This window comes from Choloepus didactylus, chromosome 17 (assembly GCF_015220235.1).
Source record: "Choloepus didactylus isolate mChoDid1 chromosome 17, mChoDid1.pri, whole genome shotgun sequence".
NCBI classification, from domain to species: domain Eukaryota; kingdom Metazoa; phylum Chordata; class Mammalia; order Pilosa; family Megalonychidae; genus Choloepus; species Choloepus didactylus.
Window position 1 is genome coordinate 22,324,234 of NC_051323.1, and position 25,918 is coordinate 22,350,151.

A 25,918-nucleotide genomic window follows, 5' to 3' on the forward strand; every position below is an offset into this window, starting at 1 on the left:
GAAGTTTGTCCCAAAGAAGGTATATTAAATGGCAAATTATGTGTTACAATGTCTGAAACTCCTGTTTCAGCTTTTTCTTTCTTTTCAGTATAGAATTTATGAACTCTTGATTAAAGCAGTCCTCATGATTTGGCTAGTTGATTGAGTAGATTCCTTTGCATGGTCCTTTCATTTGGAGAAGACTTTGCATAAGTACCAAAGGCTAATTCACTGAACCAATCAAGGGAATTATTAAAGACCCTTTCTTGGGTTTATTGGATCGTAAAATGCAACCAAAGACCTAATGAATACTTCTAATTTAAATATTGAGTGGCTCTGGGAAGGAGCCAGATGGCATTGTTTCATATGCATTCCTAAATATTTCAAAAACAGAAATAATTCCAATAGCACTCTTGCAGTTGTAGGTAAAGAAAAGGATAACTGTGACCTTCTTTTATTCCTATGGTTAGGAGAAAGGAAACTGCCCTAGAGTGTGCTAGGTACTGTATTAGGTATGTTACATACATCAGCAATTGGGGAGGGTGCATCTCAGGATTCATTGGAGGAGCTTTTCAAATTGTAATCTGTCCCTCTATCTCTCACAGGATTTTTAAAAAATCATCTTCATTGAGGTATAATTTACAAGCAATAAAATTTACCAATTTTAAATGTACAATTCGGTGAGTTTTGCTGCACGTATACAGTTACGTAGCCGCCATCATAATCAAGATATAGAATATTTTTAGCACTGCAAAAATTCACTTTATATTATGCCCTCTTGCTTCGTCCTCAGGTCCTGATAGCTACTGATCTTATGTCTGTTATTATAGTTTTGCCTTTTCTAGAATTTCATATAAAAGGGACCATACAATGTTTTGTGTCTGGCTTCTACTTAGCATAATGCTTTTGAGAGTCATCCTTATATTTGGATGTATTGATAGTTCATTCTTTTTTATTGCCAAGTGGTACTGCAATATGAATATACCACAGTTTTATTTATTCATTCACCATTTGCTGGACATTTCCTAAGTTTTCTTTTCTTTTTTTTTAGCTATTACACATAAAGCTCCTATACAGGTTCATGTATAAGTCTTTGTGGAGCATTTGTTTTCATTTTTCTTGGGTAAATACAAGTGGGATTACTGGATCGTAGGGTAAGAAGATGAAACAAGATTGGCCGTAAGTTGATAATTGTTGAAGCTGGTGATGAGTACATGGAGGTTCTTTTACTTTTTATCTTTACTTTTTCATATATTGAAACTTTTCCATAATAAAACATTTTATACTTATTTTTTCCTTATTCACAGACAGTTATTCAGGATTGAAGGAGTAAAAAGTGTCTTCTTTGGACCAGATTTTATCACTGTTACAAAGGTAATTGTAGGAATATATAAATAAGACTTGAAGCACTTTTAGCCCAATGCCACTTTCCAGAATTTCTGTTCTTAATGTATTTTACACATACTGTTATTAAAAATCTCAAATTAAGTTCACTACTCACATTTCTCAAGAATTTTCAAGTAGAAATTAACTATGGTCCAGGTTCCTTAGTTTTTAGAAGGAAAACTTAAGTTTCTGAGGGTTAAATGCAGTGTCCAAGATTACATACCTAGCTGCAGCAGGAGCAAAACTAACTTTGGCATAACTAGAATTTAGGCTTCCAAATATTATTTTTATTAATTCTCAATTTAAGTTGCTAGAGTAAAAAGGGAACCAAATAAATAAATATTTGACTGACAGAATGATTGAATATATATCTCCTTTTAAAGTGAACACATATCGTAACATCTGACACATTCTCACCACTCTGCAGTAACAGTTCAGAGCTCCACAAATAAGAGCAGCACTTGGGTAACCTCTGAAGGTCAAAAAATCAAGCTAACGGTGCCACCTATTCCAACAGTGGAGGGGGGTATCTTCTAGAAAAGGGTTTTTCATTTTTAAGTCTCCTAGATTAATGGGAAATGAACTATTTAAATTTGAACTATATTAATCTAATTCCTATGTATCCACTGAAAGTAATCACTTGTGGTATATTGTGTCAAAACCAGAGTATTCTTAAACTTCCCTTAAGCAATTTGAAAGGATTACTCCAAGTTCTTCATGTGTCAAAAAAAAGAGAACATACTGGGTAAGGACTTGTTATATCCAGTTCAGTATTTTCTTTTAGGTATTTCTCTTCAAGAGAATTATTTTCCTCCTTGGTGACAATCTCAGTTTTTAATAGTATTTAAGCATAGACTAACCAGTGGCACCCTGAGAGTCTAAATCAACTGCATCTAACAGTTTTTCTTCCTTAAGAGTTCTCCTTTAAAAAACAAAAATAAAACATGTTGCCTTTCTCTTTTTTTTTTTGTTTTTTAATCTTCATTTTATTTAGATATATTCACATACCACGCTGTCATACAAAACAAATCGTACATTCGATTGTTCACAGTACCATTACATAGTTGTACATTCATCACCTAAATCAATCCCTGACACCTTCATTAGCACACACACAAAAATAACAAGAATAATAATTAAAGTGAAAAAGAGCAATTGAGGTAAAAAAGAACACTGGGTACCTTTGTCTGTTTGTTTGTTTGTTTCCTTCCCCTATTTTTCTACTCATCCATCCATAAACTAGACAAAGTGGAGTGTGGTCCTTATGGCTTTCCCAATCCCATTGTCACCCCTCATAAGCTACATTTTTATACAGTTGTCTTCAAGATTCATGGGTTCTGGGTTGTAGTTTGATAGTTTCAGGTATCCATCACCAGCTACCCCAATTCTTTAGAACCTAAAAAGGGTTTTCTAAATTGTGCGTAAGAGTGCCCACCAGAGTGACCTCTCGGCTCCTTTTGGAATCTCTCTGCCACTGAAGCTTATTTCATTTCCTTTCACGTCCCCCTTTTGGTCAAGAAGATGTTCTCCATCCCACGATGCCAGGTCTACATTCCTCCCCGGGAGTCATATTCCACGTTGCCAGGGAGATTCACTCCCCTGGGTGTCTGATCCCACGTAGGGGGGAGGGCAGTGATTTCACCTTTCAAGTTGGCTTAGCTAGAGAGAGAGGTTGCCTTTCTCTTAAAAGCAGTAATACTATTTAAATGTTTGATAATCCTGTTTTTTATTATGAGATCAACTAGTTGGTGAGGTATAGAGGTAAAACAGTTATGAAATCTCTCTTACGGGCACCAGTCATGTTGATAGTCCCCAAGTCTTCCAGCAGAGTAGTCATAGGTAAGACTTGTTATATGTTTTTGTTCTGTAGTTGGATCATTGAGTTTTTTCAGTACTCTTAAGTAATATCTGTGAGTTAAAAATTTTTTGAATAGTTGCAAGATATCCTGTATATTTGATCTAGAACTTTCATTCTGTTTCCTTCAGGGGAATGGGAATCTCTTTATTATCTTCTTTGAAGACAGAGAATCCATTCACTATTTCAGTTGTCTTCACTTCATGAAAAATAACTTTTAATCATTTTATATCTCCTGCATGGTGCATGGCACATACAACACACTTAAAGGTGTGATGAGTGACTGAATGGGGGATATTTTAAGATTATGAGCCATGCCCTTTAAGAGCTGATCTGATCTTAAGCAACATGTATTCTCCAGAAATGGATGTTTTTTTGCATAGTATAAAAAGCAGGTAGAAAAAGATTCTTGAAAGATACAAGGTATTGTTTTGTATTTGTCTTTGCTTTTGAGTGGAAATGTTGAAGCATTTTCCTTCACATGTTTATAGGAAAATGAAGAGTTAGACTGGAATTTAATCAAACCAGATATTTATGCAACAATCATGGACTTCTTTGCATCTGGTTTACCCCTGGTTACGGAGGAAACATCTTCAGGAGAAGCAGGTAACATGTTATGTTGGGTAATTAATATTTGTCCTTTTCTTTTAGACTTTTGTGTTTTATTCACATTTGCTCTGATTTCAGAAATAACGGGAAGACAGACTTATTTAATATATTTAGCTCTAGAACCAATTCCAGAGGGAACAAAACTTTTTAAACTCGTGTATAAATTCAATCTATTGTATAAAACTAATTTTTTAATTATAAGAATTTTGAAACAGGAAAATAATTTGCTAGTCACCAGTTTGCCCTCCACTTATATTTAACACATTAATTTTTTGCCAGTTATTTTTGTTTCCTAGGCTGCTTAAAGCAAATACCTTGAAATGGTTCCATTTGAACAATAGGAATTTATTAGCTCACAGTTTTGAGCCTGAGAAAATGTCCAAATCAAGGCATCATCAAGGTGATGTTTTCTTCCCAAAGACCAGCTTCTGGCAATCCTTGGCTCTCCTGCCACATGGCAAGACATGTGGCTGTGCCTGTTGGTCTCTGCCTTCACTTCTGGGTTTTGTTGATTTCAGCTTCTTGCTTCAATGGTTTTCTTCTCTCTTTCTGAATTCATTCCATTTATAAAGAACTCCAGTAATAGGATTACGTCTCTGAATGAGGTGGCTCACACCTTAACTGAAGAGTCTCATCAAAAGGTCCATCTTAGAATGGGTTTACACCCACAGGAATGAATTAGATTTAAGTACATGTTTTTCTTGGGTTCCTATAGCTTCAAACCACCACAGACCTATTTTTAAAAAAAATATTGAAGTTACAGCTAAAGCCCCACGACTGCCATACCTTTTCTCTTCTTCAGAGACACATATAGGGTTGCTTTGTTTTTATACTTTTGCTACACATGTAAGTCTGCAGAGAAGAGGTAGTATTGATTTTTTTCTTAAATTTTAAGTAACTTGTGTTATACTACAACTTAACTTTTTCACGGAGCATAGTATTTTTAAAATATCTCCATTTTAAAAATTGTGGATCTAGTTTATTCATTTTAGTTGCTGGATAGTATTTCATTATATGAATAAACTACAGTTAATTAACTTGTTCCTTCAATTATATCCCATTGAGTTGTTTTTATTAATTTCTGTTTCAAACATTGCTGTAGTGGACATCCTTATACAAGTCTCCTTGTGCACATGTGAAAAGTTTCTTTAGAGTGTATTTCAGAAGTGGAATTGCTGCATACTGAGGGTCTACAGTTTATTAGATAATATGTAAAGTTTCTCCACAATGAAGTTGTTCTAAGTTACATGCACATTAGCAGTATATAAGAATTTCATATGATTAATTCCTTATCATCAAGTGTCATCTTTTACATTTTTTTTTTTTTGCTAACATGCTAGATGTAACTGAATTTACAAACTGCATGCACCTTTTTTATCGTTAAGTTTCCAACAAAATAGATAGCCTTTGTTTCCTCTGCCACTTTTCAATCCTTGAGAATGATAAAAGTTTATAAATTTACTGGTCAAAAATTTCAAACCCTAACATGATGAGTAGATCAAGGTATTTCATTTCGGTATACCCACCTTTATCACTGAATATTGAGTTGATTAGCGCTCCTTTAATTTTTATTCAGAGAATTTAATGAGTGATCTTTTTTTCATTTCCTTGAAATAGGTTTTATCACCATACCAAGTCACATGTCCTGTGCTTTTATGTGTTTAATGAGCTATGAAATTAAAATCTTCTTGTACTTGTATTTGCATAGATATAAAATTTCTACTGTTGTTTTTTTTATGATTGTTTCTAGCATCTGAAGAAGATGATGAAGTTGTGGCAATGATTAAGGAATTGTTAGATAGTAGAATACGGTATGTGCTCTCTCTCTACCTGAAATCAAATGTTGCAGAGGCAGTTTTCATTATACCAATATACTTTGAGATTATAGAATTCCAAAATACGTGTATGTTAATGTAAACCACAGTAGGTAACCATGACAGTTGAATTTCAAGTTTGTACGTTCTCTGCATTTACTGAAAATTTAAAAACATTCAATCCATTTAAACACTATCAATGAAGGAATTTATCTTTCACAGTCACCGTTTAGGTTTGGTATTGTTATAATACCAAGTTTCTTAGAAGGCAAAAAAAAGACTTAATGGTGTTTGGGAGAAGGAGTGCCTATTTTCAGGCTATTTCCCATGAAGTTTAAATGAGTGTAGAACAGCAGACTTCTACTTCTGCTTGTAGCATACCATTGGTGCTGCTGAGAACTCCCAGAAAAACTAGATAAGATACAGTTTAAAAATTTGTTAGAAGGCATTAGAGAGCTGCCAAAGCAACCAAGATTTCAGCTGCCAAGATCTTGGAGATAAGAGAAGCCCATTGAGATGGGGCCAACATTCTGCACACTCCTTTTCCCAACTTGGAGCAGCTGCTGATTTTTGGCATGAAGATAGAATATGAGAAGCTGACCAGAGGGCAGCTGCTAAAAATCAGAGAAGTCATTGAGCTTTTAGCAAATTTGCTGAGCTGGGAAGACAAAAATTAAAATTCTGGGTTGTCAGTGAATCCTTTACTTAAAGGGCCAAGATTCCAGAGAGAAGGGAAGCTCAGAAAAGTGAGCCTGACATTCAGAGGTTCTCCTCACAAGGCACTTGTATGCTTATTCTTAGCTCTGTGGGTTTGGAGACTACGGAGACAAAGAGCAATTGAAAGGCAGAGTTTTGGCAGCCTTTATGGTGCCGGAGGAGACAAAAATTGCAGCTTAGGAGCTTTGAAGAAGGAGGGACCTCAGGAAACATCCAGGCTCTCAGTCAGGCTCCCTGCAGGACTAGATCCTAGAAAGGGGAGCAGACCAGAGGTAGACCAAGCCATACAAAGACTGCCATTGAGTATTAAGTTAGTTTAATTCCAGATTGGATTGAGCTGCTGCCAGAAGATAGGATGAATCCTTTCTGTTGTAATATAACCCAGAGTTACTTCAGTTTTTCATGCAGTGTTCCGGTTTGCTAATGCTGCCTTTTCGCAAAACACCAGAAATGGATTGGCTTTTATAAAGGGGTTTTATTTGGTTATAAAGTTACAGTCTTAAGGCCATAAAGTGTCCAAGGTAACCAGTCAGCAATCGGGTACCTTCATTGGAGGATGGCCAGTGGCGTCCCGGAAACCTCTGTTAGCTGGGAAGGCACATGGCTGGCATCTGCTCCAGAGTTCTGGTTTCAACATGGCTTTCTCCCAGGATGTTTCTCTCTAAGCTGCAGCTCCTCAAAAAAAGTCACTCTTAGTTGCTCTTGGGGCATTTGTCCTCTCTTTGCTTCTCTGGAGCAAAAGTCTGCTTTCAAAGGCCATCTCCAAAATGTCGCTGTAAGCTGCAGCTCTGCTCTCAGCTCTTGTGTGTTCTTCAAAGTGTCCTTCTTGGCTGTAGCAAGCTCACTCCTTCTGTCTGAGTTTATATAGTGCTCTAGTAAACTAACCAAGGCCCAGGCTGAATGGGCGGGGCCACACCTCCATGGAAATTATCTAATCAAGTTATCACCTACAGTTGGGTGGGTCACAGCTCTATGGAAACACTCAATCAAAGAATTACAATCTAAATAACACTAATACATCTGCCCACACAAGATTGCATCAAGGATAATGGCGTTTTGGGGGACATAATACATTCAAACTGGCACACATAGTATCTGTCATTTAACCAAAAAAGCAGGCATACCTAGAAACTGGACCAAGCAGAAATAAAATGGATCTAAAGGTAACTCAGATATTAAGAGTTATAGCCTTGAAAATAACTTTATTAAAGAGTTATTGCCATTAAAATGTCCAAGAAAATAGATGACAAGATGAGGAATTTCTTCAGAGAGCTGGAATTTATTAAAAAAAAAAAAAAAAAGAAGAAGAAATAGTAGTTCTAAACTATAAAAATTTAATAATTGAACTTAAGAACTCATTTAGATGAGTTTAACATCAGTTTGGACACAGTTGAGAATTGTGAATTAGTAAACTGGAATAGATCAGTAGAAAATACCCAGATTAAAGCACAAAGAGAAAAAGAGTATGGGGAATACAGGAGAAGAGCATGAGAGACATATGGCATATGGCAAAAAGATATTACAATGTCCTGCAGGGTTTTAAGTATACCTAGAATTAAAATGCATGACAAAAATATAAAGGTGGTGGGTGTAAAAGGAAATGTTGTTAGGTTTTAAAAAGCAAGAAGGCACATTGTAGGGTAAATACTAAATGAATAGTGAAAGAATATATAATCAACAAACCTACAGAGGTGGGAAAAATGGAATAATAAAAAATACTTCATTAATCTGAAGAATGCAAAAATAGGAAATAAATAATAAGATGGTAATATAAAGTCAAATATATCGGTAATTACATTTAAATGTAAGTAGATTAATAAGAGATAAGATTGTGAGACTGTAAAAAAAAAAGCCAACTACATACTTATAAGAGGTATGCATCTTAAATATAAGGTTCAAAATAAAAGGATTGAGAAATGTATAGCATGCAAGGACTAAATAAGAGGAAGTTGATCTAATTATACAAGTATCAGACAAAATGTTCTTTACAGCAAAAGACATTACTAGAGATAATGAGAGATCTCATAACAATAGAAGGGTCATTTCTATCAGGAATATGTATGTATTAATTTAAATTAGTATATATGATAATTTGATGCTTGTATGTACCTAATAATATAGCTTCTAAATAAATGTAGCAAAAATTCCTTAAAAAGAGAAATAGATAATCTATAATCGTAGTGGGAATCTAATCCATCTCTCTCAATAAAGTGAACAAGTAAATAAAATAATCTGTAAGGCTATGAGAGGTTTCAACAACATGACTAATAAACTTGACCAAATTGACATATATAGAACGCCGTACCCAAGAAGAACAAAATATTTATGGTTTCTAAGTGGGACATTTACCAAGTATGCTGAATTATAAAGCAACTCTCAATGAATTTCAAGGATTGAAATCATTGAGAAAATGCTTTCTGACTGCAGTGAGATTAAAGTTAGACATCAGTTGCTAAAAGATAACTAGAAAATCCCCAAATATTGGGAAATTAGGCAGTGTTCATCAAAAATACTCATGAATACATTGAATAGGAAGTGAGATCTGGTAGATTTGTGCAGGTTAGCATGAGATAGCGATACATCCTAAAGTAATTTGGTCAGAGAATAAAAATAAATATGCAGGGCCCTCCTGAGGAGCTGGGTCGGGGGGTGTTGGACATTCCCAACTGGGTTATTACCAATACTCTCAGAAACGTTGAGGACTGACAATTTGGTACACTGAGCCCTCGATCTTGGAGCTGCCCTACTGAAGCTTGTTACTGCAAAGGAGAGGCTAAGCCTACTTATAATTGTGCCTAAGAGTCTCCCCCAGAGAACCTCTTTTGTTGCTCAGATGTGGCTTCTCTCTCTAGCTAAGCCAACTCGGCAGGTGAACTCACTGCTCTCCCCATTACGTGGGACCCGACTCCCAGGGGTGTATATCTCCCTGGCAATGCAGGATGAATCCTGGGGATGAATCTGGACCCAGCATTGTGGGATTGAGAAAATCTTGACCAAAAGGGGGAAGCATCATGAAACAAAATCAGTGGCTGAGAGATTTCAAATGGAGTCAAGAGGTCACTTGGAGTGCATTTTTGTGCACTATAAAGATAACCCTTTTTAGGTTTTAGTGTATTGGAATAGCTAGAAGTAAATACTTGAAACTATCAGACTGTAACTCAGTAGCCTTGATTCTTGAAGACGATTGTATAACTATGTAGCTTACATGGAGTGGTGTTACTGTGAAAACCTTGTGGCTCATACTCCCTTTATCGACTGTATAGATGGATGAGTAGAAAAATGGGGACAAAAACTAAATGAAAAATAGGGTGGGATGGGGGGATGATTTGGGTGTTCTTTTTTACTTTTTTTTTTTTTTTTTTTTTTTTTTTAATCATCATTTTATTGAGATATATTCACATACCACGCAGTCATACAAAACAAATTGTACTTTCGATTGTTTACAGTACCATTACATAGTTGTACATTCATCACCTAAATCAATCCCTGACACCTTCATTAGCACACACACAAAAATAACAAGAATAATAATTAGAGTGAAAAAGAGCAATTGAAGTAAAAAAGAACACTGGGTACCTTTGTCTGTTTGTTTCCTTCCCCTACTTTTCTACACATCCATCCATAAACTAGACAAAGTGGTGTTTGGTCCTTATGGCTTTCCCAATCCCATTGTCACCCCTCATAAGCTACATTTTTATACAACTGTCTTCGAGATTCATGGGTTCTGGGTTGTAGTTTGATAGTTTCAGGTATCCACCACCAGCTACCCCAATTCTTTAGAACCTAAAAAGGGTTGTCTAAAGTGTGCGTAAGAGTGCCCACCAGAGTGATCTCTCGGCTCCTTTTGGAATCTCTCTGCCACTGAAGCTTATTTCATTTCCTTTCACATCCCCCTTTTGGTCAAGAAGATGTTCTCCGTCCCACGGTGCCAGGTCTACATTCCTCCCTGGGAGTCATATTCCACGTTGCCAGGGAGATTCACTTCCCTGGGTGTCTGATCCCACGTAGGGGGGAGGGCAGTGATTTCACCTTTCAAGTTGGCTTAGCCAGAGAGAGAGGGCCACATCTGAGCAACAAAGAGGCATTCAGGAGGAGACTCTTAGGCACAAATACAGGGAGGCCTAGCCTCTCCTTTGCAGCAACCGTCTTCCCAAGGGTAAAACTTATGGTAGAGGGCTCAACCCATCAAACCACCAGTCCCCTATGTCTGTGGTCATGTTAGCAACCATGGAGGTGGGGTAGGCGAATACCCCTGCATTCTCCACAGGCTCCTCAAGGGGGCACTACATCTTTTTTTTTTTTTTTTTTTTTTCCCTTGTTTGTCTTTTTTCTTTTTTTTTTTTTTTTTTTTTTTAACTTTCCCTTCTTTTTTCAAATCACCTGTATGAAAAAAAAAGTTAAAAAGAAAACAAACATACAATAAAAGAGCATTTCAAAGAGACCATAGCAAGGGAGTAAGGAAAAGACAACTAACCTAAGATAACTGCTTAACTTCCAACATGTTCCTACTTTACCCCAAGAAAGTTACATAATATAGCAACATTTCAGTGAACTTGTTCCTACTACAACCATCAGAAATTAACAGACCATAGTCATTTCTGGGCATCCCCAGAACGTTAAATAGCTTATCTGTTCTTCCTGGATTATTGTTGCCCCTTCCTTAATTGCTCTCTACTGCTAGTTCCCCTACATTCTACATTATAAACCATTTGTTTTACATTTTTCAAAGTTCACATTAGTGGTAGCATATAATATTTCTCTTTTTGTGCCTGGCTTATTTCGCTCAGCATTATGTCTTCAAGGTTCATCCATGTTGTCATATGTTTCACCAGATCGTTCCTTCTTACTGCCGCGTAGTATTCCATCGTGTGTATATACCACATTTTATTTATCCACTCATCTGTTGAAGGACATTTGGGTTGTTTCCATCTCTTGGCAATTGTGAATAATGCTGCTATGAACATTGGCGTGCAGATATCTGTTCGTGTCACTGCTTTCCGATCTTCCGGGTATATACCGAGGAGTGCAATCGCTGGATCGAATGGTAGCTCTATATCTAGTTTTCTAAGGAACTGCCAGACTGACTTCCAGAGTGGCTGAACCATTATACAGTCCCACCAACAATGAATAAGAGTTCCAATTTCTCCACATCCCCTCCAGCATTTGTAGTTTCCTGTTTGTTTAATGGCAGCCATTCTAACCGGTGTTAGATGGTATCTCATTGTGGTCTTAATTTGCATCTCTCTAATAGCTAGTGAAGCTGAACATTTTTTCATGTGTTTCTTGGTCATTTGTATTTCCTCTTCAGAGAACTGTCTTTTCATATCTTTTGCCCATTTTATAATTGGGCTGTCTGTACTATTGTCATTGAGTTGTAGGATTTCTTTGTATATGCAAGATATCAGTCTTTTGTCAGATACATGGTTTCCAAAAATTTTTTCCCATTGAGTTGGCTGCCTCTTTACCTTTTTGAGAAATTCCTTTGAGGTGCAGAAACTTCTAAGCTTGAGGAGTTCCCATTTATCTATTTTCTCTTTTGTTGCTTGTGCTTTGGGTGTAAAGTCTAGGAAGTGGCCTCCTAATACAAGGTCTTGAAGATGTTTTCCTACATTATCTTCTAGGAGTTTTATGGTACTTTCTTTTATATTGAGATCTTTGGTCCATTTTGAGTTAATTTTTGTGTAGGGGGTGAGGTAGGGGTCCTCTTTCATTCTTTTGGATATGGATATCCAACTCTCCCAGCCCCATTTGTTGAAAAGACCATTATGGCTCAGTTCGGTGACTTTGGGGGCCTTATCAAAGATCAGTCGGCCATAGATCTGAGGGTCTATCTCTGAATTCTCAATTCGATTCCATTGATCTATATGTCTATCTTTGTGCCAGTACCATGCTGTCTTGGCAACTGTGGCTTTATAATAAGCTTCAAAGTCAGGGAGTGTAAGTCCTCCCACTTCGTTTTTCTTTTTTAGAGTGTCTTTAGCAATTCGAGGCATCTTCCCTTTCCAAATAAATTTGATAACTAGCTTTTCCAAGTCTGCAAAGTAGGTTGTTGGAATTTTGATTGGGATTGCATTGAATCTGTAGATGAGTTTGGGTAGAATTGACATCTTAATGACATTTAGCCTTCCTATCCATGAACATGGAATATTTTTCCATCTTTTAAGGTCCCCTTCTATTTCTTTTAGTAGAGTTATGTAGTTTTTCTTTGTATAGGTCTTTTACATCTTTGGTTAAGTTGATTCCTAGGTACTTGATTTTTTTAGTTGCTATTGAAAATGGTATCTTTTTCTTGAGTGTCTCTTCAGTTTGTTCATTTCTAGCATATAGAAACATTACTGACTTATGTGCATTAATCTTGTATCCCGCTACTTTGCTAAATTTGTTTATTAGCTCTAGTAGGGTGTATCGTCGATTTCTCAGGGTTTTCTAGATATAAGATCATATCATCTGCAAACAATGACAGTTTTACTTCTTCTTTTCCAATTTGGATGCCTTTTATTTCTTTGTCTTGCCGGATTGCCCTGGCTAGCACTTCCAGCACAATGTTGAATAACAGTGGTGACAGCGGGCATCCTTGTCTTGTTCCTGATCTTAGAGGGAAGGCTTTCAGTCTCTCACCATTGAGTACTATGCTGGCTGTGGGTTTTTCATATATGCTCTTTATCATGTTGAGGAAGTTTCCTTCAATTCCTACCTTTTGAAGTGTTTTTATCAAAAACGGATGTTGGATTTTGTCAAATGCTTTTTCAGCATCTATTGAGATGATCAATTGATTTTTCCCTTTCGAGTTTTTAATGTGTTGTAATACATTGATTGTTTTTCTGATGTTGAACCATCCTTGCATGCCTGGAATGAACCCCACTTGGTCATGGTGTATGATTTTTTTAATGTGCCTTTGGATTCGATTTGCAAGTATTTTGTTGAGGATTTTTGCATCTATATTCATTAGGGAGATTGGCCGGTAGTTTTCCTTTTTTGTAGCATCTTTGCCTGGTTTTGGTATTAGATTGATGTTAGCTTCATAAAATGAGTTAGGTAGTGTTCCATTTTTTTCAATGTTTTGAAAGAGTTTGAGTAAGATTGGTGTCAGTTGTTTCTGGAAAGTTTGGTAGAATTCCCCTGTGAAGCCATCTGGCCCTGGGCATTTATTTGTGGGAAGATTTTTGATGACTGATTGGATCTCTTTGCTTGTGATGGGTTGGTTGAGGTCTTCTATTTCTTCTCTGGTCAGTCTAGGTTGTTCATATGTTTCCAGGAAATTGTCCATTTCTTCTACATTATCCAGTTTGTTGCCATACAGTTGTTCATAATATCCTCTTATAATTTTTTTAATTTCTTCAGGATCTGCAGTTATGTCACCTTTTTCATTCATTATTTTGTTTATATGGGTCTTCTCTCTTTTTGATTTTGTCAGTCTAGCTAGGGGCTTGTCAATCTTGTTGATCTTCTCAAAGAACCAACTTTTGGTGATATTTATCCTTTCTATTGTTTTTTTGTTCTCTATGTCATTTATTTCTGCTTTAATCCTTGTTATTTCTTTTCTTCTACTTGGTTTAGGATTGGTTTGCTGTTCATTTTCTAGCTTCTTCAGTTGATCCATTAGTTCTTTGATTTTGGCTCTTTCTTCCTTTTTAATATATGCGTTTAGTGCTATAAATTTCCCCCTTAGCACTGCTTTTGCTGCATCCCATAGGTTTTGGTATGTTGTGTTCTCATTTTCATTCGTCTCTATATATTTAGCAATTTCTCTTGCTATTTCTTCTTTAACCCACTGATTGTTTAGGAGTGTGTTGTTTAACCTCCAGGTATTTGTGAATTTTCTAAGTCTCTGATGGTTATTGACTTCTAATTGTATTCCATTGTGGTCAGAGAATGTGCTTTGAATAATTTCAATCTTTTTAAATTTATTGAGGCTTGTTTTATGTCCCAGCATATGATCTATTCTGGAGAAAGTTCCGTGAGCACTAGAAAAGTATGTGTATCCTGGTGATTTGGGATGTAATGTCCTGTAGATGTCTGTTAAATCTAATTCATTTATCAGATTGTTTAGGTTTTCAATTTCCTTATTGGTCTTCTGTCTGGTTGATCTATCTATAGGAGAGAGTGATGTGTTGAAGTCTCCCACAATTATTGTGGAAACATCAATTGCTTCCTTTAGTTTTGCCAATGTTTCTCTCATGTATTTTGTGGCACCTTGATTGGGTGCATAGACATTTACGATTGTTATTTCTTCTTGCTGAATTGCCCCTTTTATTAGTATGTAGTGGCCTTCTTTGTCTCTCAAAACATCCCTGCATTTGAAGTCTATTTTATCTGAGATTAATATTGCTACACCTGCTTTCTTTTGGCTGTAGCTTGCATGAAATATTTTTTTCCATCCTTTCACTTTCAATTTCTTTGTGTCCCTGTGTCTAAGATGAGTCTCTTGTATGCAACATATTGATGGTTCATTTTTTTTGATCCATTCTGCGAATCTATATCTTTTAATTGGGGAGTTTAATCCATTTACATTCAACGTTAAAACCGTGAAGGCATTTCTTGAATCGGCTATCTTATCCTTTGGATTATGTTTGCCATATTTTTCCCTCTCTCTATTAATATCCTTTATTGTACCCATACCGAATCTCTTTAGTACTGAACCTTTCTCCAAGTCTCTCTGTCCTGTCTTTGTTTCTCTGTCTGTAGGGCTCCCTTTAGTATCTCCAGTAGGGCAGGTCTCTTGTTAGCAAATTCTCTCAGCATTTCTTTGTCTGTGAAAAATTTAAGCTCTCCCTCAAATTTGAAGGAGAGCTTTGCTGGATAAAGTATTCTTGGCTGGAAATTCCTCTCTCTCAGAATTTTAAATATATCGTGCCATTGCCTTCTCGCCTCCATGGTGGCTGCTGAGTAGTCACTACTTAGTCTTATGCTGTTTCCTTTGTATGTGGTGAATTGCTTTTCTCTTGCTGCTTTCAGAACTTGCTCCTTCTCTTCTATGTTTGACAGTGTGATCAGTATATGTCTCGGAGTGGGTTTTTTTGGATTTATTCTATTTGGAGTTCGCTGAGCATTTATGATTTGTGTATTTATGTTGTTTAGACGATTTGGGAAGTTTTCCCCAACAATTTCTTTGAATACTCTTCCTAGACCTTTACCCTTTTCTTCCCCTTCTGGGACACCAATGAGTCTTATATTCGGACGTTTCATATTATCTATCATATCCCTGAGGTCCATTTCGAGTTTTTCAATTTTTTTCCCCATTTTTTCTTTTATGCTTTCATTTTCCATTCTGTCATCTTCCAGGTCACTGATTCGTTGTTTAACTTCCTCTAGTCTTGTACTATGAGTGTCCAGAATCTTTTTAATTTGGTCAACAGTTTCTTTAATTTCTATAAGATCATCCATTTTTTTATTTAGTCTTGCATTGTCTTCTTTATGCTCTTCTAGGGTCTTCTTGATTTCCTTCATATCCCGTAATAGGGTCTCATTGTTCATCTTTAGTTCTTTGAGTAGCTGCTCTAGGTGTGTCTCTTCTGGTCTTTTGATTTGGGTGCTTGGGCTTGGGTTATCCATATCGTCTGGTTTTTTCATATGCTTTATAATTTTCTGTTGTTTTTGGCCTCGTGGCATTTGCTGTCCTTGATAGGGTTCTTTTAGGGTTTGTAGACCAGTTGAAGTCCTTATCTCTAATTTATCAGATCTACAGCTTCGTGGAGTACACTTTCTCTAACTAACCAGCAGGTGGCGTCCACGAGCCACCTGTTCTCCACAAGCCAGATCTCCCCTGCTTAGCCTTTTTGGTGAGTGGGGGAGTGAGTCTTGTGGGGCCCAATTGGTGTCCCAAGCTTGCGTGTGTAGTTGGTGTTGCCTGCCCTGTATGTGGGGCGTGTTTCTGGGCAGTCGGGGAGGGGGGGTGGCCGTAACAATCAAATCTCCCTGATGATCCTAGAGTTTTAAAGCTACTGCAATAGTCTAATCCTTCAGTTCAGTCCTGCCACAGTTTGTCTCTGCCACTGACCCACAAGTCTTTGGTATTGGCGTATGGCTCCTGAGACTTGCAAGTGGGCCCCTCTTCCAGGCTGTGCACCCCGGGTCCTCTGTTGAGGGATGACTGTGCTATGTCGCAGGTGAGTGCCGTCCCCCCAGGGCAGTTCTGGGCTGCTGGGCTGTGTTGGGAGGCTCCCAGTCTGCTCAAATGATGGCTGAATGGGGCTCTGTTAATTCACACTGCTCCCCCTTCCCAGCTCTGGGACATTCAGCTGAGGTTGCAGGGAAGGCTAATGTCCACGCCCAGTTTTGTGGTGTGTGCCTGTTATTTGAAGCACTTCCGTCACACTGGGTTGTCTGGGGCAGCTCTGGGCTATGGGGCTGGCGATGGGCAGGAGTGTTTCCTGTCCACCAGGATGGTGGCTGTGAGCGGACACCCCCCTTTTCTTGGGAAGTTGTGTTGTTTAGTGAATTTTCTCAGCCACTGGATTATTGCCTTTTGTCTCAGAGCTCTCTTAGTTCTGCTCTTGACTTGACGTGCCCAAATTTCAATTCTTTGAAGCTTTCTGTATTGAGCTTCTTAGAGTAATTGTTTTAGAAAAAGCAAAAAGGATTTAAAAAAAAAAAAAAAAAAAACGGCCCTCCTCAGAGATCTAATGGGTTATTGAAATGCTAATAGACAAAGCAACCAGGGCCATTAAGGAAAGGTGCCCTGGGCAGAGAGATCAGCCTTGCTTCGGGATTTGCATATGCGCCTCAAGGCCTGATCTCCGCCCTTCCCCTTTCTGTGTTCACCAGAACTCCAAAAATCCTCTGCTTTTACTTTGGAGCTTCTCGTGTTGTTTTCCTTCTATGCCTGTCTCCTCTCTGCTGGGCTGGCTGCTCTCAGAGTCTCTGGTGTCTGGCCTCAGTCTATCTATGGTTGGAGTTTGAATCAGTAGAATGAGTTTCCGATGAGAGCAGCCACTGCAATTCTCCCTTCTCCTTCCTGGAGCTGACAGCCCCTCCTCCCCCGGGACTGAGCCTGGCAGGGAGGGGCGCGGGTCCCCTGGCCGCAAAAACTTACAGATTTCGCTGATCTCAGCAGTTCCACGTTTTCATGAGTGTTGTATGAAGTATGCCCAAAGACAGATTGCTCTGTGGTGTCCAGTCCACGCAGTTCCTGGCTTTTTACCTACTTTCCTGGAGGAGTAACTAAAACATACAGCTCACCAGTCTGCCATCTTGCCCCGCCTCCTCTCTTTTTTACTTTTATTCTTTATTTTTATTTTTATTCTTTATGGTATAAGGAAAGTGTTCAAAAATTGATTGGGGTGATGAATGCTCAGCTATATGATGGTTCTGTGAACAGTTGATTGTACACCATGGATGATTGTATGGTATGTGAATGTATCTCAAAACTGAATTTAAAAAAAAAAAGGCTCATGAGTCAAAAAAGAAATCTCAAAGGAAATTAAAGTAGGAGAATATCTCCGTGGCCTTTGAGTAGGCAGTTTTTTTTCAATAGGACACAAGAAAACAGATAAGAAAAATCAAGGGAAAGATATATAAAGTGGATGAATTATGAATTTTTCCTCTTCAAAAGACACCGTTTACAGTAAAAAGGCAAACTATAGAAGATATTTATAATACATATGTGACAGAATATGTACAGAACTCCTATGAATTAGTAAGAAAGAGACAACCAGATAGAAACTTCACAAAAGACGGTAACCAAATAGGTAATCAACATGAAAAAGTACTCAACCTCATCAATCACTATGAAAATTGAAATTAAAACCACAATGAAGTATCATTACACATCCACCAGAATGGTTAAAACCATTAAGATTGACAATACTCATTGTTGGTGAGGATGTGGAACAAAACTACACTGCTAGTTGGAATGTAAGTTTATACAACTTCAGAAAACTATTTGGCAGTGTCTACAAAATCTGAAGATACATATACTCCCAACCCAGCAGTTCCACTCTCAAGTATACAAAAAGACATGTACAAGAATCTTCGTAGCTGCTATATTTGTAAATGTCAAAAACTGATATTGACCCTAATGTTCATCAACAGTAGAATGGAAAAAGAAGCCATTTTACAAAAGAGTAAACACTATATGATTCCTAAGTAGAATTTATATTTATAAATTATAAAGTTCAAAATCAGGCAAAATTAATCAATAGTGATAGAAATTAGGATAATGATTGCTTAGTTGGGGGGAGTGAAAAGGAAGAAGCTCAAGGGGTTCTTCCAGGGTACTCCTGTTCAGTTTCTTAGTGTGGGTGATGGATGTGTGTTTACTCTGTGAAAATTTTTGAATTGCATATACATGATTTCTGCATTTTTCTGTATTCATGTTAGTTTCATTTGAAAAGTTCACCTAGAGGAAAAAAAGCCAGCATTTGTTAATTTGACCCTTTCCCCACCTAAGAGAAATGAATGAGTGTATTTTAGGTAACCACTATAGTTAAGTGCTCCTAAATGCTTAAAAACATTATTAATAAGTTAGATAAAAATAAGTAGAGTAAATTTTAATATGAATGGGTTTTAGTATTTTATGTGAAAGTAAAGCATATTACAAATAGACAACCACAGTTACTCTCATTGTAAAAGTAGCTCTAACTTTGTGAATTATACCGTTGTAAAATCTAATCTCTGAGCCTTATAAAATTATTTTCAATGAAATCTTCTCTTCTTTTAACTATATAACAAATACTCTGTGACCACAGGCCGACTGTGCAGGAAGATGGAGGAGATGTAATCTATAAAGGCTTTGAAGATGGCATTGTACAGCTGAAACTCCAAGGGTCTTGTACCAGCTGCCCCAGTTCAATCATTACTCTGAAAAATGGAATTCAGAACATGCTGCAGTTTTATATTCCAGAAGTAGAAGGTGTAGAACAGGTAGGTCAATATTATATGACAGTTTAGATTTATTATTTAAATACTTGAAAAGAAATTCATGATCTTTTTTTTCAAGGAGTAGATCTTTGTATTGCGGTTTTATCAGATTCGAAGACTGTCTATTTTAGAAGTAACTTTAGTGTTTTGATATCTTCTATGTGCCAGGCATTTTCACAAATGTTACCTCATTTAATCTTCTAACAACACAGCATAGTAGGTAAAGTCATTCTCATTTTATAAATAAGGAAACAGACTGAGAGGACACACTGCTGCTCTGTTTGTAGAAAAATTCTGAAAAGCAGAATTCAAACGTGCTGCAGTTTTATCCAGATTTAGAAGTTGAAGAATTCCAGTAACTCACATTTATCTACTTCTTGTTCTTAAGCTCAGAGGCCAGCAGCTCAACTAGAAATCATACTTTGTCAAATAGTGAAATGGAGTAGGGTTATAGAGCCTTTTCTATAGAATGGGATCAGCATTTTTTCTGCCCCCAAGATACCTAAGGATTATAGGACACCATCTTCTCAGCAGTAGTAGTGACTCTCAAGAGTCAAGGCCATGGACCAAAGATCTCAATATAAAAGAAAGTACCATAAAACTCCTAGAAGATAATGTAGGAAAACATCTTCAAGACCTTGTATTAGGCGGCCACTTCCTAGACTTTACACCCAAAGCACAAGCAACAAAAGAGAAAATAGATAAATGGGAACTCCTCAAGCTTAGAAGTTTCTGCACCTCAAAGGAATTTCTCAAAAAGGTAAAGAGGCAGCCAACTCAATGGGAAAAAATTTTTGGAAACCATATATCTGACAAAAGACTGATATCTTGCATATACAAAGAAATCCTACAACTCAATGACAATAGTACAGACAGCCCAATTATAAAATGGGCAAAAGATATGAAAAGACAGTTCCCTGAAGAGGAAATACAAATGGCCAAGAAACACATGAAAAAATGTTCAGCTTCACTAGCTATTAGAGAGATGCAAATTAAGACCACAATGAGATACCATCTAACACCGGTTAGAATGGCTGCCATTAAACAAACAGGAAACTACAAATGCTGGAGGGGATGTGGAGAAATTGGAACTCTTATTCATTGTTGGTGGGACTGTATAATGGTTCAGCCACTCTGGAAGTCAGTCTGGCAGTTCCTTAGAAAACTAGATATAGAGCTACCATTCGATCCAGCGATTGCACTTCTCGGTATATACCCGGAAGATCGGAAAGCAGTGACACGAACAGATATCTGCACGCCAATGTTCATAGCAGCATTATTCACAATTGCCAAGAGATGGAAACAACCCAAATGTCCTTCAACAGATGAGTGGATAAATAAAATGTGGTATATACACACGATGGAATACTACGCGGCAGTAAGAAGGAACGATCTGGTGAAACATATGACAACATGGATGAACCTTGAAGACATAATGCTGAGCGAAATAAGCCAGGCACAAAAAGAGAAATATTATATGCTACCACTAATGTGAACTTTGAAAAATGTAAAACAAATGGTTTATAATGTAGAATGTAGGGGAACTAGCAGTAGAGAGCAATTAAGGAAGGGGGAACAATAATCCAAGAAGAACAGATAAGCTATTTAACGTTCTGGGGATGCCCAGAAATGACTATGGTCTGTTAATTTCTGATGGATGTAGTAGGAACAAGTTCACTGAAATGTTGCTATATTATGTAACTTTCTTGGGGTAAAGTAGGAACATGTTGGAAGTCAAGCAGTTATCTTAGGTTAGTTGTCTTTTTCTTACTCCCTTGCTATGGTCTCTTTGAAATGTTCTTTTATTGTATGTTTGTTTTCTTTTTAACTTTTTTTTTCATACAGTTGATTTGAAAAAGAAGGGAAAGTTAAAAAAAAAAAAAAAAGAAAAAAGACAAACAAGGAAAAAAAAAAAAAAAGATGTAGTGCCCCCTTGAGGAGCCTGTGGAGAATGCAGGGGTATTCGCCTACCCCACCTCCATGGTTGCTAACATGACCACAGACATAGGGGACTGGTGGTTTGATGGGTTGAGCCCTCTACCATAAGTTTTACCCTTGGGAAGACGGTTGCTGCAAAGGAGAGGCTAGGCCTCCCTGTATTTGTGCCTAAGAGTCTCCTCCTGAATGCCTCTTTGTTGCTCAGATGTGGCCCTCTCTCTCTGGCTAAGCCAACTTGAAAGGTGAAATCACTGCCCTCCCCCCTACGTGGGATCAGACACCCAGGGAAGTGAATCTCCCTGGCAACGTGGAATATGACTCCTGGGGAGGAATGTAGACCCGGCATCGTGGGATGGAGAACATCTTCTTGACCAAAAGGGGGATGTGAAAGGAAATGAAATAAGCTTCAGTGGCAGAGAGATTCCAAAACGAGCCGAGAGATCACTCTGGTGGGCACTCTTACGCACACTTTAGACAACCTTTTTTAGGTTCTAAAGAATTGGGGTAGCTGGTGGTGGATACCTGAAACTATTAAACTACAACCCAGAACCCATGAATCTCGAAGACAGTTGTATAAAAATGTAGCTTATGAGGGGTGACAGTGGGATTGGGAATGCCATAAGGACCAAACTCCACTTTGTCTAGTTTATGGATGGATGTGTAGAAAAGTAGGGGAAGCAAACAAACAGACAAAGGTACCTAGTGTTCTTTTTTACTTCAATTGCTCTTTTTCACTCTAATTATTATTCTTGTTATTTTTGTGTGTGTGCTAATGAAGGTGTCAGGGATTGATTTAGGTGATGAATGTACAACTATGTAATGGTACTGTAAACAATCGAAAGTACAATTTGTTTTGTATGACTGCGTGGTATGTGAATATATCTCAATAAAATGATGATTAAAAAAAAAAAAAAAAAAATTAAGTTAAATAACTACCCTCAGTTTCCTGAAGGCAACATCACTGATTTTCTTCTGCAAAAATACCTTTCTTTTTAAGTCCAATGAATCCTAAATATTTGTCTGTAGATATTTGTAGTAATTATTCTTTTCAACGGATTATAATTTTCTTTGCATCTTTCCAGTTGTTTACATTATGTTAAATTTACAAACTCTCCGACTTTTCAGGTTTGGGACCTTTGTAGATGGAGCTGCATTTAGAGCTTGAATTGTAGCATTTTAGCCCTATTTTCTTACTATGAGAGGTGGGCTCATCATATAAATGCAAATCCACCTGTAATAGGGATGCTATCTTGCTTTTCCTTCCCAAAAAAGAAATTTAAAAAAAATTTTTATTTATAAAAACTCTACCTACCAAGCAAAAACATACCATCCAATAGTTTCCTGAGAAAGAGTGATTGAGTTACATTTTGAAGATCCTGAACTCCTTCACACTTGTTTGGTAGATTATCTGGGCACAGAATTCTATGATAGTAATCATTTTTCAAATTGTTTAATCATTTCTATTACCTTCTAAAGTATCCATTGTTGCTCCTTTAAGATATTTGGTGTCATTTTCATTGCAAGAGCTTTGCATTTGATGGGGTTTTTAATTTGGTAGTTTTATCCCAAGTCTTCTGAAATTTTTTGATACTGTGCTTTTCATTCACTGAGCTCAATATTTGGTGCTTCTTTTAATCTGGAAATTTCCTTTCTTTTTTGTTTTTAGTCTCTAAAATTTTCAATCACAAAATATATCATTTATCCAAAAGTAAAGTGTATATCCAAATAAAATGTATAATGTATATGTAAAAAAAAAAAAAAATAAATAAAATAAAATGCAAAAAAAAAAAAAAAAAAAAAATCAATTGGACCAAATCTAATACATGCCATCTCATCTTTGAACTTGTTGTCTGTGACAACTTGTAATTAAGCTCTACTTAGACTGCTTCAAAGCCTCTTTTTCTGTGTCTATTTCAACTTTATGTTTATTCTCCTTGAGAGACTTGAAATCATATCTATGTCTTTGTATTCCTCTGCTGCACTTAGCCCTCTGTCTTATACAAGTTCTGTATGTAGTTGGTATTAAATAAGTATCAGGAAATATTATTCCAAATTTAGGAACAATTCCAACCAAAACAGGAATTGATTGACAAAATTTGGATTGGATGTTGCTGGGAGTAGATATAAAATATCAATTCCTTGGCTCTTTTTAAAAATGTATTTTGTTCTATTATCCCCTGGTTGCTTTTTTTTAAAAAAATGCATTATTGACACTTTGGTGGACTGACAAAGAACATTTTTATTCACTTGTCCAGGGTGGGGAGATGAATTGGCAGTCAGATTATAAACTTGAATGGGCATTTTCATTGGAGTAGGTGTGATGAGGAGAAAAAAAATTACTAGGTTTATATAACTCTTCCTCTCCAAAGGATTTGGTCTTTTATCTGAGTAATACATTAACTCATGGAAAGATATTAATCTTTTCAGTTTTTTTCTTTAAGCATTAATTAGTATTTTTCTTAACTCATTAGAAATTGAAGACTTCCCAGTTTTTCTAAGACTGTAAGTGATTTTTTTTCTCTGAATAAGACCAAAATAATTTGTTGCCAATATGATCTTTTGTTTCTTTACTTATTTCAGAGATTCACTTTTTAAATATATTTATATTTATAAAAACAGTTTGTTATAGCTTCCCAGAATATATTTAAGTAAATAAGCTACTTCGGGAAAAAATGACAAAAAGTCAATTATATTAGTCTTATGGCTAGGGAATACCAGAATCATTTCTAGTCTTCTCTGCCTACCTGAGATTCTGCTACTGGAAGCCTCTTTTGAGACAAAGGAAAAGGGACCAGTGCTTTAATTAATTTGCTCATCTTTAATTTGCTTTCACATTGTTAGGATACAGGTTATGATACAAACTCTGCACTTTGGGGGGTCTTGATAGATTTATACTTATTGGATTTCAATACATTGTTATAGAATAAAGTACTTAGGTGAGCAAGTAATATTAAAGTCAGGAAAATAGCAGTTGCTAATCCTTTTCTTAATTCTTAAATTCTTTTTGTTTTTGGTTTTAGGTTATGGATGATGAATCAGAAGAAAAGGAAGCAAACTCACCTTAAAATAATCTGGGTTTTATTTGGGCATAACAGTCAGATATGTTGATAATATATACCAAACTTCTATTATTGGTCTGCTAAAGAAGTTGAGGATCAATAAAATATGCCACTTACTTCAGAGAATGACATATAAATACTGCATGTTTACTTTACCTCATATGAGTTATTTATAACATCCTGAATCATCTTCTGGACATGTGGATTTTATCCAGGGATATTTTTATTTTTGCTCTTCATTTCTCATGGCTCTTTCTTTGCATAATGTGTGAAGCAGTTTAAAATACATTTTCTCCATCTAATTTATTACTTTATATATATAGAAGTAAAAAGGGAGAATGCTTTTTAAAATATTCTAAAATGGCTTAGCTTTTTGTGGGATATTTGAAACTGCTTTTACTGAATTTTTTAGCTAGTTAAGGAAAACAAAGCTAAACAACAGAATTCTAGTTTAAACATGTAGCCCTCAAGGTAGTAGCTTTTAACTTCTCACTAAAAGACAAAAAAAAGTCCAAAAAAAAAAAAAAAATCACAATGCTAAAAACTGGTAAAGAACCAAGTTCCAGAACCTGGATGAAATTCCCACTTATTATAAGATAGAGCTGAATTGAGAAAAAAAAAAAGTGCTTAAGGATGCCCAGACTTTACCTTTGAAGCAGAAACTGCCTGAAAAAAAGATGGTCCATCTTCCACTCTTGCCTCCTGACTCAGAGATCCAAAAATCGGTGCCGTGCCAGAAATTGGGACAGTTATTTTTCTACCATAGGGATGCTACTTTTTCAGACAGGCAATAGTAAATTACCCTTTTCATTTTTCTTTTCATTTGTCTCTATATTCAGAGACAGTGATTCACAGAAAATAACTGGGAAAGGAAAGATGAATAAATAACAGTGGTATATTTTATTTCTGGAAGTCTAGTCCCCAAAAGTAAGGAGATTAAGATACGGATGAAACAGGAAGAACTCCAGTATTTCTGAATGCTGGGAACTGAGGTTTTTATTTTTGTGTGTTGGTTCACAAAACCAGGCAGTGGGCTAGGAGAGTTCATTCCCTGACTGTTACAGATGAGTTCAGGCTAGACACTGGGAATTGCTATGCGAGCTAGGTACAGTAACCTGCCCTTTAGTTACAGCTATAGAAAATTGAGATTTTGGGGGAGATGCAGTTAATGACAAGTTTTGGGTATGGCCATGAAATAGGTGGCTAAAGTGGGTGGAGGATTAGTTTATTTTTAGTGAGGAAATTGTGGAACTGAATGGCCGAGATGTTGGAAAGATTTCCTACAAAAGGAAGCAGCCATGAAGAGCAAGGAATCAAGATGGGGAAGAACGTGAGGAGCAGTGTAGTCAAAGTCCAGAAGGTGTGAAATGTATTGGGGAACTACAAGAAGTGCAACTCGACTGTAAAGTGGAGGAGCTTAGTTGAAAATGATGCAGGAGGAGGCGATGGGTAGTGGAGGATGCTGCAGGTAGTCTTGGTTGCCTACCCATCTTATAACCCTGCTGCTTCTTGCGAAGAGAGGCCCTCTCAGTTATTGGTTGGTAGCAGTGTGCCCAGAGAAGGTAAGTCCCACACAAATCCCAGGGGATAAACCAGTCACTTTAACTTCATTTTTCTTTTCCAGCCATTAGTCTAGGGGTGGACATATGACCCAGCTCTGGCCAATGAGCTGTAAGAGAAAGTGTTGGAGAGTTTTGGAAAGA

The 25,918-nt window shown here is 36.8% G+C and overlaps 1 protein-coding gene across 4 annotated transcripts in view; it reads left to right on the forward strand.

Annotated features, from left to right (window-relative positions):
• Positions 1-24,795, forward strand: part of NFU1 (NFU1 iron-sulfur cluster scaffold) — a 39,235-nt gene extending 14,440 nt beyond the window's left edge. For 3 of the 4 annotated variants that reach the window (XM_037807209.1, XM_037807211.1, XM_037807212.1), the window contains 5 exons: positions 1,287-1,353; positions 3,712-3,826; positions 5,580-5,640; positions 19,047-19,221; positions 24,177-24,795. In XM_037807209.1, coding sequence (XP_037663137.1) covers positions 1,287-1,353; positions 3,712-3,826; positions 5,580-5,640; positions 19,047-19,221; positions 24,177-24,221 — 463 coding nt within the window. In that variant the 3' untranslated portion in view covers positions 24,222-24,795. Of the gene's footprint in view, positions 1-1,286; positions 1,354-3,711; positions 3,827-5,579; positions 5,641-19,046; positions 19,222-23,627; positions 23,659-24,176 lie in introns of all 4 variants that reach the window. The other variant, XM_037807210.1, reaches the window with a different exon arrangement.
• The last annotated feature ends 1,123 nt before the right edge of the window (positions 24,796-25,918 follow it).